The sequence below is a fragment of the Mesoplodon mirus genome (assembly GCF_964341445.2).
Source record: "Mesoplodon mirus genome assembly, chromosome: 8".
In the NCBI taxonomy this organism is placed as follows: domain Eukaryota; kingdom Metazoa; phylum Chordata; class Mammalia; order Artiodactyla; family Ziphiidae; genus Mesoplodon; species Mesoplodon mirus.
This window is the reverse complement of record NC_138984.1, coordinates 11995381-12009386: the sequence shown is the minus strand read 5'-3', so window position 1 is coordinate 12009386 and position 14006 is coordinate 11995381. Positions and strand designations below refer to the sequence as shown.

The following is a 14006-nucleotide window of genomic DNA, read 5'->3' as shown; positions in this document are numbered from 1 at the left end:
GTTGAGAGTCCACCTGCTGATGCAGGGGACACGGGTTCGTGCCCCGGTCCGGAAAGATCCCACATGCTGTGGAGTGGCTGGGCCCGTGAGCCATGGCCGCTGAGCCTGCGTATCTGGAGCCTGTGCTCCGCAACGGGAGAGGCCACAACAGTGAGAAGCCCGTGTACCGCAAAAAAAAAAAAAAAAGGAAGCCTTTCTAAATGAAAAGTGTTGAAATCATCACCCTTTTAATCACTTTTTTTCTCATGTTATTACTTAAAATAGTTCTAATTAAATTTTACACCATATAAGTAGACGTTGAACTAAAAATGAAACATTGTTTTAGTCTTTTCTTAGTACTTAAAAAAAATTCTCTTAAACTTGAGTTTACCCACCAAGAAGCAGTTATGTGAAAGAAAACTAGCAGACATCTTGTTTAAGGGTTTCTACTGAGTTAAAAAGGATTGGCTGTGAAGCAGAAGTTTGAACTATTTCCTGGTCTGCCTCTAGATCACAGCCTAGAATTTCAAAAGATTTTTATTTAATCCCTTATAGACAATCAAGGAATTTGTTATGTGCTGTGGAAGTGTGGACGTTTGCTTCTTGAGTGATGGACAGGCAGGGCCATGGAGGCCTCTCAAAGGTATAGACAGTAGCAGCAAGGCTTGCATTTGTGAGAGGCAGAAGCCTGAAGGGCTTGCTAGAGAAGCAGCACCGTCTGGTGGGAAGCGCTGGATTTGAGTCCTGATAGTCCAGTTTAACAGCATTGTCATCTTGGGTTCTTTATATCAGAAAAGAAATGGAATTTCTATCTCTCTTTGACGGTTTCACACCAAAATTGCTGAAAGGATTTCCATTAAATTGGGCGGTTATGTTTGGAATGGTCAGACTTAAAAGCTATGGGATGCATGTGAAATTCACTTTGGTGACCTCTGGTGGTGAGAGAGCCCCATGGGACTGCCCATCTGTGGAGATAGCCACACTTATTTAGCACCTTGGACAGAGAAATTTCACATGCCCAGAAAGTCTCAAGTCTTCACTGAGCTCCTTCTTACCTGGACAGCTCTACAGAGCAGGCTTCAGAATGGCTAAAAGGACAGGAAAGTGATTTTTTTGGTAAGTGCTGGGTAGACCAGCTAGTAGGTAACATGGAACTAACTTTGTCTTCACCAGATTGTGAGAATTAAGTGAAATGAAGCAAGTATACTTAACTACTTTGTAAACTATAAATAACTGTATAAATATTAGTTATTATTGGGAAAGGTATATAAATATTACAAGACTAAAGTATAGGCTGAAATGCTTGAAGTTGATCAGATGATGATTTTGTATCAGTTAATACCTATAAAGTCCTTATTATGTTTCAGGCATTTTTCTATGTGTTTTACATATACTAACTCATCAACAACTCTACGAGGTCTGTCTTATTATTGTTAGTGTCTGTTTTATAAGTGAGGAAACTTAGGTAAGCTTACATTGATTACGAAATTGCCCAAGGTCCTACAGTTCCAAGCAGTTGAGCCAGGATTTGAACCCAAGCCGTTAGGCTTCGAAGTCTGTTCTGTTCACTGTGATACTACTCAGTCTTCCAATGATGAAGTACAGAAGGCTGATCTAGGTAAGAAAGCATGGTGGGTTGGGGCTGGGGATAATATGATGAGATTGGATTTTAAGCAAACCAAGTCAGGTGTTATATAAGTAAGACTGGGGGAAATGTGTCAGGTGATAAGGGTCTGACCTTTGGTTAGGTCTGTCACCACATAACATGTGACCTTATTGATGGCTGCTTACTTGTCTTGAAGATTCTTTAGCATCTTAGGTTGTTTTAGTGGTCTTAAATCCTAACTCCCTAGAGGTCAGGTATTTTGCCTTCCACGCGGATGGCATTGATACTTAAGACAAGCCTTGTAAAAGACAGTCGGCCATTGTTCCACTAAGGTATGGGAAATTTTGTATTTGTTTTCATTTTGAGAGATGGTATATGAGGGGAAAAAGGGAAGGAGGAGCTCCTGTATGTTAAAAGCTAGGTCTTGTGTGTTTAAGCTAGGTCTGGTGGCTTAAGATGAGAAAGATTTAGCCCATTGGTATTTGAGAGAGAATTTAACGGTTGTCTCTAGCTGGGTAAGACAATTTCTTATATGGTTATGATGATGACGTCTGTGAGGTTGGAGAACCATCGTATAAATGGAGATCTCAGCAGCCTTCAAAGGGGGAAGTGCTCTCAATTCCCAATTTCTTCTGGAACAGAGTCCAAGTTGTAGATATTTCCATGAATAGATACTGGAATGTAATTACTGAGTTGTCACAATATTCATGAGGACTAGATTCCCATTAGCTTCTGAATATAATTTGATTTCAGTTTTCATTTTTTATTCATGAAGTCAGTTTTCATTCGATTGACCTCATTTCTTTGTATCTCTCTGCCTTTAATGTGAAATAAGAAAACAGAATCCTATGCCGATTCTCTTTGATTTTTATCATTAATGTAGCTCATGAAGCCATGTAACAGATTTCAATGGCCAGAAAAAATTTGTCATTTATGTGCAACTTGTCATTAAATGAAGATGGTGCTCTGACACAGATTTCATACTGGACCCCCAGAGCTCCCCATTTACTGATCAACTCAGGTAGATGATGCATTCTGGTGAATTGAATAGGGTGCAGTGGTGTGAAGCCAGACCATCTGCTATTACATTTAATATTTAAATACTAAGTTTTAAAAGTATAATTCACGTTATTGATATAACTGTGTATTGCATTTAACAACTGTGATCACATTGAAGCTATGTAAGCTCTTTGAAATGCATTCATATATTTGAAAAGAGGAACAAATTACTTCACAAGCATTCAGTTAATAAATTCTTGTTTTCCACTAAATGCAAACACATATTATACTGTACCATTTTCTTATTTTCAAAAATATCTTGAAAATCTGCATTTTGTAATTGGGTTTTCTTGGGGCCTAAGGAAGCTAATACCTTTTAGGAAAAATAAAATTATGCTAAGATATGTTATTGGAAGAACAAAGGATTTTATTATTGTGCTAGACTAAAACGTTCTCATCTATTGGCCCTATAGTAACAGGTGGTGAAAACAGTCTCTTATGTTTGGATTAAAAAAGCCAAGAATGAAAAGATTCCTGAGAGAGTTACAGGAGTGAGAAGAAATGATCCAGTTCATTTCATTCCTAAAGAAAGTAGACTGTACTAAAACAGTAAGAGAGAGAAAAAAATGCATCTAGTTGTTTTGTGAATATTTTGCCCAAGTCAATGTGGTATTTATGATGCTCTAATTTGTTGTTCAGCTCTTGTAATTTAAAAAGCAGAGGAAGTTTTCATGTTTAGCATATCCAATCTGCTTTTTCCATAGCTTTTTTGCTTTGTTTGAAGCGATAAATCATACTAACCCTCTGCGTCTTTCAAAAAGATTTTACAGGGTTTAGAGTCAAATGTGTTGGCCTAAGCCCTGCCCCTGCTACTGAAGTACATTCACATTCACTTTTAACCCATCACAGTGCAGGGGGATGGTAGTGCTAAAATCCTGGCTGTTTAACCAGGGTGATTTCTTCATGGTTTCATCTTTCTTTCTGAAACTTTCTTCTGAAGAGCTTGTTAAACTATTTCTTGGAGGGGGATGGCGTGGGGAGGTTGTGAGAAGGGACATGTTTGTCTGTATGGTTATGTGTACCTATGAACATGCATATTTATATTTTAAGCAATGAAAATTTAAGCATTTGCTCAACATCATTAGTCACTAGGGAAGTGCAAATCAGTACCGCTTCACACCCATTAAGATGTTTATAATAAAAAAGATGGATAAAAGCAAGTATTGTTGAGTATATATGAGTATGGAGAAATTGAAACCCTCATACACTGCTGGGGGGAATGAAAAATGGACAAAAATTTGGAAAACAGTTTAGTAGTTCCTCACCAAGTTAAGCATAGAGTTGCTGTATGACCCAGCAATTCTATTCCTAGGTATATGTCCAAGAGAACTGAAAACATATGTTTCTACAAAGAAATTGTACATGAATATTCATAGCAGCATTACTCATTATAGCCAAAAAAGTGGGAACAACCCAAGTGTCTATCAACTGATAAATGGATAAAAACACAGTGTGGTATATCTATATAATAAAATATTATTGGACCATAAAAAGGAACTAAGTACGGATACTTCCTACGATGTGGATGAACCTTGAAAACAGTATTCAGTGAAAGAAGCCAGACACAAAAGGCCACACATATCGTATGATTCCATTTAGATGAAATGTTCGGAATAGGCAAATTCGTTGAGATGAAAGGTAGATTGGTGGTTGCCAGGCATTGGGCAGGATGGGGAGATAAGTGGGGAGAGTTTCATTTGGGGGTAATGAAGATGTTCTGTAATTAGATGGTGGTGTTGATTGTGCAGCCTTGTGAATATACAAAAACCACCGAATCGTGTAGTTTAAGACAGTGAGTTTTATGGTGTATGAATTATATCTCAATTTAAAAAAAACAATGCTTAAGCATCTGGAAAGTCAGGCATTAGCAAAATATTCAACCTAAGTGAAAGCAGGCCTCTGATAAATACTTGCCAAGGGACTTGAACAAACCTACATTCTCCTCTATGATTCTCTTTTTTTTAAGAGAATATGCTTAAAATATATGGAACGTAAATGAAATTTTCCAAAGGCATGAAAATAGTAATAATGACATATCATTAATCTACCTCATATAAGTATTGATAAACCTTTTCTTGATTCTTAACTAAAAATCTCACACAATTTTAAAGGATCTCAATGAATAATTTTAAGATTTGTTGCACTTTTAGTGACCTGGAAGGCTGTTTTCAGAAAAGCGTTCGATTACCCCTATTAAGACTGTAGTTTCTTTCTTTCATGTGAAATTAATCTGTTAACTGTCAGATGCCAGACTGGGACTATCATTTATAACTGGTACATATTCTTGCAGTTTAATGGCCTGAGTTCTTCTTGAACATTTAAACTGAAAATTGATATATAATGTCACCCTGGTAAATGATAATGATGAAATATTTCCTGCTTTGTAAGTAGAACTGAAAATCATCATAGTAAGTTTCTTTTCCCTTTTGGTAAAATTCCTTTCTTTACTCCGTGAGACACGTTGGCTTCCCAAGTTATGAATTCAGTTTCTTTTGTTTGTTCTAGCCACTTAGTTTTTCTTATTACAACCTGTTTAATTTCTCATTAAAAGTAAATATGGCTAATTTTCCTATCCATATTTCAAGAGGTCTTCCATTTCTCTCTGTCACAACCTTGATATAGCACTGTCTGGTGTGTATTACTACATAATTAAAATGCCATGTTTTTTTTGTTTTTTTTTCCTCATAAACAGAGCACTTCCAGGACAAGGTAACTGTTTAACAAACCACTACAATATGAATTTCAAGAAGTTTGGTTTCTTACTTTTTCTCATCACCCTGCTCTTCCCTCTCTTTTACTTGCTCTCTCCACGTTTTCAGAAGAGCAGTCTTTGGTAAAGATTTTAAGCGACAGCCAGATCTTCTAGGTAGTTCTAATCCTTGTGGCTTGCATTGCAGGTAGCACTGAAACTTGTCAATTGTCGTGAACCTTGTAGTGTTCATGGAACCTACTGACACCAGAGTGACAACGCCGTGGAAGCTCTTATCAACAGAGCCCTTGTGGAAGTAGAAGTCAAAACAGTTGTCCGGTCAGGGTTTAAATGCCATGTTTTTTTTAATCAAATAGTTCTGGCGAAGCAACCTATTAATACGTTTTAAATGGATCAGAGGTTTATTTTGGTAAAGTTGAGATAAATGTTACAACACTTTTCTGGAACTAAATGATAAGTGGAATAATATGTACAGTGCTATGGGGAAGGTTGCTGCAATTGTAGGAAAAATACTTAGGGATGAATGTATCATAGACCTTTTCAGTCAGTCTTGTTTATTTTATAATGTAGATATATTCAGCATGCTCATCCTGAGTCATTGGACAAACACTTATTAAGCACTGACTGTATACGAGTCACTATGCTAGGCTCTGGGTATTCAGTGGTGATCAGAATAGATAGTTCTGCCCTCAGCATTTATGCTATAATCGTGGAGCTCCCGGTGTGGGAGCAACCCGGGTGGTTGGATCATAGTGACCAAGGCAGAGACCAGTGTGAGGTGAGACCAGAGGGGTAGGCAGGACAGTGGTAATCACGAGTGTGTAGTTACGGTCAAGAGTTTGGACTTCATTCCAACTGTAATGATAAGTCATTGAAGGCTTACTGCAGGGGAATCCAACTTTAGTTTTATAAAAATTACCCTGAGCAGTAGTGAAAAATGGTTATTGGGTAGAAGAGGAGAAGCAGAGTTTGTTGTAATCCAGGCAATCCATCTAAGCCAACGGTGGGCTTAGACTAGAGCAAGTTATAATGGTGGCTTAGACTAGAGTAGTGGCTCTAAAGCTAGAAAGAGGTAGATGATACAAATAGTTTGGAAGAGTTAGCCAAGTGTGGTGGATGGGATTTGGGGGAAGCAGAGTGAAGAGGGAGAAGCATGTGTCGAGGATGGTGTCTGTATCTCCAACCTGAACAGCTAGGTAGCTGGAGATTCTGTGTCCTGAGATCTGGCACATGGGAGGAGGGCTAGACTTGGACGGGACTGTCCAGTGTTCAGTTTGGGGCATGTTGAGTGTGAGAGGGAGGATATGTTTACAAGGCGGGGGGTGGGGATGGAGTGCAAGGACCAGCCTACTCTTCCTCGTGCTGGTGTAACTGGTTATGGGCTGAGTACAGGTTAGAATAAACAAGTCACTTTCAAAACCAAACACATTGCACTGGTTTCCAGCTTATGAATCATGCCTCTATGCTCTCTGCTACAGCTCAGCTCTCTAAAAATATCTATGTAATTATGGGCAGGATGAAACAATATTCATCTTACAGTAAGATGTGTGCCTGCCTGGCCCACAAAGTCAGGTTACAGATTGGATCTTCACATGAACCAGTTAGATTTTCTGTTATCTTGTTACAAACAGGCTACATCCCTCACCTTGGATGGCTGACTTGATTACTTATTAGGAAGGAAACTGGGCCATAGAGCTGGTTTGAAATGGTGTCGATGTATCTTCGCTACTTAAAACTATGGTCTAGTGGCCTTTTGGAAAACAGCCCAACATATAGTATGCACTTCTCACATTGGTTATGGTTCTATCTGCCTTTACATTAAGCATACCACATCATTTTGTTCATCTTGTGATTTTCTGCAGCCAGTATTTTTATTTCCTTCAACAAATAGAAATGATAGAAATGGGCCATTTAGGGGCCGGAATTGCAAGTGTTTGGGTCTTTGCTGTACCTCTAATGCCTGGCACAGGGACTGGCATGCATTTGGCACTTGATATTTATTTTAAAAACTAAGTGATCGAGGAATGGCTGAATAGTCATTCTGTAAGAAGGAGGGCTAATTCAGTTTGGGGAAATCAAGAGATCAGGTGGGCTATGTTCTTCCTACAAGGTTATGTCCCTGAAATCTGAGAAATCAAAGCTGTAAAATATAAATTTGGGAACCATCCTGATAAAACGAATTATAGAAACCATGAGAGTGGAATTCCATAAGTGTACGCAGAATAGTGTAGAATAAGAATAGAGCGAAACTGAAAAGCAGAGGAAGAGGAGTTGGGAGGAGGCAGGAACCTACAGGAGAGCACAGCGTCCCAGGGAAGAAGGAGCAATCAGCAGTGGAGAGATAGAGCCCAGAGGTGAGAAGGGATGCGAACAAAAAGGGGCCTTTGGGTTTGGGCAGGAGTCAAGCAAGTTAATGTGAGCCTGGGTGCATAGTGTGTGATAAGCTCGGGGAAATTCCACCGTCCTTTTGTTTATACTCTCCACCACTAATGATTCCGATCGAGAGGGCACTTTTTCTTAAGCAAAGACATAATTATTTTTGGTTTTCTGCTGTGCATAGCCTGCCATCATAGGACACTGTACTGATATTGAAGGGTTTCTTTTGTGATTTCTTATAAGCTGGTTACTTAATGATCAGGCCCATATTTTTTCCATTGCTCCTGTTACAGGTAATGATGTTTGATATATATAATTATCTAGGGGAATTGAAAACATGTCACAGTAGTTGGAGATCTGAAAATCAACCTGAACATCAATGTGAAAAATATAAACTATTTCTCCAAAATTATCTGGGAGCGTTTCAGTTGAAATTTTATTAAATTCTCTAGTTCATTAGAATGCTACAAAGCTATAAAAATAAGCCCTGGCAATAAAGAAACTTGGGGTTGTGCTAATAATGGGGGTACACCCATAACACATACGTATATATAATTTTTTCTTGGGCGTTTCTTTTGGGTGTGAAGTTGGTAAGAATCCCTGTGTAGAGAGGGATGGGGAGTACATTTGTGTCTTATTATTAGGATGCTACCGTTGCAAAGGCTTTTTCTCCTAAGTGAGATTACTTTATAGTAATGAAAAAAGTAGCTACCATTTATTCAGTACCTACTTTGTTCCAGACATGTTACAGTAATCCTGAGAAGGAGGTATTATTTCTAATTTAAAGTGAAGAAATTGAAGTTTAAGTAATTTACCGTAGATCTCAGGGCTAGTAAGTAGGAATCTAGCCGTTTTTTACTCTAAAGCCCATGCGCTTTCCAATGTGCTGTCTGAATGAGAACCTTATATATTTGATTGGAGCCGAGATAGCTCCACAGGGAAATCAGAAAGCCATTAGATGAGAACTTTTTCAGCATCCTGTCCCCTAATCTGCCTATTTACCCATATCTGCACCTGAAATTCTTCTTCTTCCTTCCTGTTATGATGGACAAGGCTATTCCCTCTAAGGACTTGATTCTTTTTATCTCTTGCATCTTTAGTCTGTGTCTCTTTGTTTACTAGCTTCTTCCCATAAGCATAACCTAGACCTTTACTGAAGCAAATACCTTCTGTATTGGTTAGTACTTGCTGTATAACAAACCACTCTAACATTTGATGAAGTTAATTTAAAATATCATTTATTTAGCTCACTGTTCTTTGGGTCAACAAATTAGTCTGGGCTCAGCTGGATTTACTTATGCATTTGTGGTCAGCTGCCGGTCAGCTAGACCGCTTTGCTTCTGAGGCATTAGCTGGTCAGTGGCCAGGGCCATCAGGGTGACTAGAGCATGTGTCTTCCATCATCCAGTAGGCCAGCCCGGACTTGTCCACATGGTTGCCTAGGAGGATTTCAAGAGAGAGCAGAAGCCTGCAAATCATCTTGAGGCCTAGATTCAGAACTAGTGTTGCTTGCTTTTCATTCTGTCAACCAAAGCAGGTCACAAGGCCAGCGCAGGGCATGGAGAAGTAGACCTGTGAGCATGGCACTCTTCCTCGTGGGTAAATCCAATCTACCCTTCAAGACCACTGCAGCCTGAGTTGTGTGCCTTGGGTCTGGGCTTCCTCTGTCCCTGCATTTAGAACATTGTGTGGCAGTTGTTGGTTTACTTCTTAGTAGAAAATGAGCTCCTTAAAGACAGTGACTGTGTTTTAATCCAGGATTTGGTTCATAGTAGGTAACTTTTAAAAGTGGAAATTTTTCTGAAAATAAAGCAGTCTAGCAGTTGACATCTGGCAATATGGAATAGAAGATAATATATGCTTGCATTTTAAGACTTGCTTGCTAATGTTGAAGAACTTTGGAGCAGACTCTATTTAATATATCAAAATCGAATATTTCTTTAAAAAAGTGAAGGAGTGAAGAATTCTCTCCAGCATTCTGAGGAGAAATAATTATTAAATATTTGTGCACTATCTTTGTATGTTTTTTGGTTAGGTTATTATAAGTTCGTTTATAAGGAAGACAAGTTACATTTTCATGGCATATTTGTCAGAAAAAGCATACCCATCCATTAACTGGCCCACTGGGATCTGGGATGACATTTCTCCTTTAGGATGTAAAATGAGGAGGGACATCAGCCAGTGTCCTGGGCGTTACTCTGGAAGACACAGAAAATAATGCTTCTGTTAGATGGGAGATGAGATATACACAATGTGAGCCCATCTTTAAGTGAGCACGTCTTGTCACTGTCCTAATTCTTAATTGACGGATTTTCACGTGCATTTTATTTTACATCTTAGGCTCAGCTGCCTCCGTATCTTCCCAGATTCCTCACGTGTGACCACATTTTCCCGTCACAGGCCTGATACCTAACCATGCAGCGGAGGTCAAGAGGAATTAATATTGGGCTGCTTCTGCTCCTTTCTCAAATCTTCCACGTTGGGATCAACAATATTCCACCTGTCACCCTAGCAACTTTGGCTCTCAACATCTGGTTCTTCTTGAATCCTCTGAAGCCGCTGCTTAGCTCCTGCCTTAGCGTGGAGAAGTGTTACCAGCAAAACGACTGGCAGCGCTTACTGCTTTCCCCTCTTCACCACGTGGATGACTGGCACTTGTATTTCAATATGGCATCCATGCTCTGGAAAGGAATTCATCTGGAGAGAAGACTAGGAAGTCGATGGTTTGCCTACGTCATCACCACGTTCTCCCTACTCACTGGGGTGGTGTACCTGTTCTTGGAATTTGCTCTGGCAGAACTTATGGATGAACCTGACTTCAGAAGGAACTGTGCTGTAGGTTTCTCAGGTAAGGCAGATGCATTTCTAAGGTAGCCCGCATGAGAACAGTTAGGGAGGTGCAGCTGTTGTCATTTTTTGAAGCAGGGGCCCCAGTTAGTGAGGGAACTGAATTCTGAGTGGCTAAGCACTGCTGGGGCTTGGATTTTGGTGAATAGGCTGATTGGAGCACAGGAGAGACATAGATTTTGCTATTTCCCATTATGCCGCATCATTCACTCTTGGACGGTTGAGACTAGTGTCTGCCCAAAGGTAGTTTTTGTAGGAGACGTGGTTCTGGAAATATGCACTGGCTTCATTATGGTGGGACGAGGGAGAGAGGCAGTGGTGCACTGTGGGAGTTCTCTAAAAAGATGGGTATGCATCTCAATAACGCCATTAAAATAAATGCACCACACCCTACAATGGCATGCTCACTGTGTTTTCAGAGCCGTGATAGTCTTTATACATAATTCATGCTGTTTAATTAATGTAACAGGTCCTTAGGGAGGTGGCCTTGTCTTGATTTTGTAGATGAGGAAGCTAAGGCCCAGAGAAGTCAGGTAACTTGCTCAAGGTTACACACCTCATAAGTGATGGAGCTGGGATTTGAACCCCGTCTTCATGACTTTAAACACGTATTGGGCTTCCCTGGTGGCGCAGTGGTTGAGAGTCCACCTGCCGATGCAGGGGACATGGGTTCGTGCCCCAGTCTGGGAAGATCCCACATGCCGCAGAGCGGCTGGGCCCGTGAGCCATGGCTGCTGAGCCTGCGTGTCTGGAGCCTGTGCTCCACAACGGGAGAGGCCACAACAGTGAGAGGCCTGCGTACCGCAAAAAAACAAAACAAAACAAAACAAAACAAAACAAAAACACGTATTTCATTGCCTCTCACTGTCCCCCTCACTAGTTGTTTTTTTTACATTTTTCTCATAGGACTAAATTGCCATCAGGACTTAAAATAGGTATTCTGAAAATTAGCATGTGAAGGGTAGGAGGGAAATAGTCCTGAAACCAAAGGAGATCAAACCCTTCCCTCTATTTTCCCTGCCGTCCTTACCCCTTCCCTCTAAGGTGCATCCTCATGCATCTGATTGTGTGAGAAGAAAGGAAATAAGCCCTGCCTTCAATATGTCTTTCCATAGGAGTTAGAAAAATACACGTTAAGGATATTTTTTTAATTGAGTTAAAAATCACATAAAATGAACGATTTTGAAGTTTACAATTCAGTGGCATTTAGTATTGCACCATTGCGGGTGTCTTATTCCCATTTTATGTGTTATATATTTAGTAGCATACTCAAAGTCAGTATGAATTTCCATGTTAAGAAACATCAAAGGAATCATTGCCTTGAAGACTGTCTTTCTACCGAATGCTGGGTTGACTTGTTGGAAGGAATAGAGTATGTTTCGAAGCAAAAAGTTGGATGTAATGGAATAATCATTTTCACTTTCAGTTAGTTTTCTTTGTAAATGTTAATCATTTCCACATTGGGATTGTTGATGTTTGTATGCTCTTTATCCTCTTTTAGGAGTTTTGTTTGCTTTGAAAGTTCTTAACAACCATTATTGCCCTGGAGGCTTTGTCAACGTTTTGGGCTTTCCTGTACCCAGCAAATTTGCTTGTTGGGCAGAACTTTTGGCCATTCATTTCATCTCGCCAGGGTAAGTGTTTACTCTTAGAGAATACAAATGAAGAACCTGATGTTCCTTAGAGAAAGAATTATAGTCATAATGAGGTAATCAATTGTCTTTTACAGTGAAGTTTGTTCTTTAACTAAAAGGACAGAATCCAGCTTAATGGTTTTAATGTCAGATATTCCTGTGTTTGAATCTCGTCAGCTACTGAACTGAGTGATTTTGATGTATTTGTCTTATCTGAGTTTCCATTTCCTCATCTTTTAAGTTGAACCTGAGACACAGATTTGGGGATTAATATTAACCAGCCTGTCAATTAATTAATTCTAATAACAATAATCCAAAGAGGTACATAGAAACCACATAATTAGAAAGATACGAAATCAAAAGGTATGTTGGTCCAGTGCTTTTAAGCCATTTTAGTTGTGAATTTTCTTGGTGGTAGACCCTTTAAACAAAAGACTTTACTCACAATTTTGATATAGAAAACGGGTCAACTCTGAACTGTTTTGGGTGGAGAGGAAGCACAGGGCTCCACTCCCTTTGCCTTACCCCTGTGTCACTGGCTGCCTTAAGAGGCACCTCCGCAGAACCCTAGAGCTCCAGGGAACACAGTTTGGGAATCACTGATGTCTGCGAATTTCCTTTACGGATGAGGACAAGGAAATTGAGAAGGTTTAGGGACTCATCAAGCAGTGTCGTGGTAGACACTAGACTAGTTAGGATTCAGGCCTCTGGACTCCTGGTCTGGGTGTTCTCGGGGTGGGGGGAGGGGGGTGAGGTGGGACGTGCTTTTCCACTTTGGTTCTTTTCTCTACTTTCTGTTCAGAAAAAAGAGAGTGAATTGTGTTATTTTCCCACCTCTTCCACTAGCTGCACTTCTCTTAATCTGTATAATGCACCTGGAAGCCCATGGTTTGCTCATTTATTTTTACTTCGGGGACCTGGATGCTGTTTGGAGAAGGGAGAGATTCAGGAAGATTCAGAAAGAAGTAAGGAGGATATTTTTTTGCTGCTGTTCTTTTCAGACAGGAGCTTTTTTTCTCAGCTTTCGGTGTGTGTGACCGCGTTGGGTGTCGTACTTTATTTGAGAGTATTCTCCTTGTGCTGTGTGTCAGCCCAGTAACCTCGAGTCCTTCTTTAATGCTAATTTCCCATCATGGGCAGCCATTGCCAGCTGGTCTGTAAAAGGCAGTGATGTGGCCACTGAACACCACTCATTTGCAACTGTATTGTTATCTTGTGACAGTTCCACGAAGAAAGCCTAACAAAATCTTCAAAGTTTTCTTTGAAAAAGGGTCCAGTAATGTCTGTCCCTTATCTGAACAGCCCTCTCTATACCTTGTCACTCACAGCTCCCTGACTTGCTTGATGTGACTCGGTTCTCTGTGTAGACCAGAGACTCTTGTGTGTGAGGGCAACACCCAACATTCATATGAAAATCACTCTCTCTGGTACTTGAACTTTTATTCTATAATGAATCCATTGAACAGCAGTGCCTTTAATAGTCTCATGCAACTATTTCTGAAGACTCCATCATGCATTTTATTTTTTTAGGGTCCCCCCCCTTTCCATAGATAAGGGATGGTTGCATTTTTATGTAATATGCTTATTCTGCGTGGAGGGACCTGATATTCTGAGCTTGGGAATTAAATGGAATTTCCTTTGAAGTTTGAAAGACTAATAAATCTTTTGGTTTTTAAGATTTGACTACTTTGAATGATAAACTTCTGATATCCAGGCATCTACTTATGCACGTGTCCATTAAAGACGGAGCTGAACACTGGTCCAGGAAACCTAAGAGGGGCATGCTTCTTGAGAT

General features: G+C 39.9%; 1 protein-coding gene across 4 annotated transcripts in view; it reads left to right on the top strand.

Moving 5' to 3' along the window:
- Positions 1–14006, top strand: part of RHBDD1 (rhomboid domain containing 1) — a 118273-nt gene that overhangs the window by 14792 nt on the left and 89475 nt on the right. For 3 of the 4 annotated variants that reach the window (XM_082630482.1, XM_082630481.1, XM_082630479.1), the window contains exons 2-3: positions 10071–10578; positions 12079–12211. In XM_082630482.1, coding sequence (XP_082486608.1) covers positions 10146–10578; positions 12079–12211 — 566 coding nt within the window. In that variant the 5' untranslated portion in view covers positions 10071–10145. The remainder of the gene's footprint in view (positions 1–10070; positions 10579–12078; positions 12212–14006) is intronic. The other variant, XM_082630480.1, reaches the window with a different exon arrangement.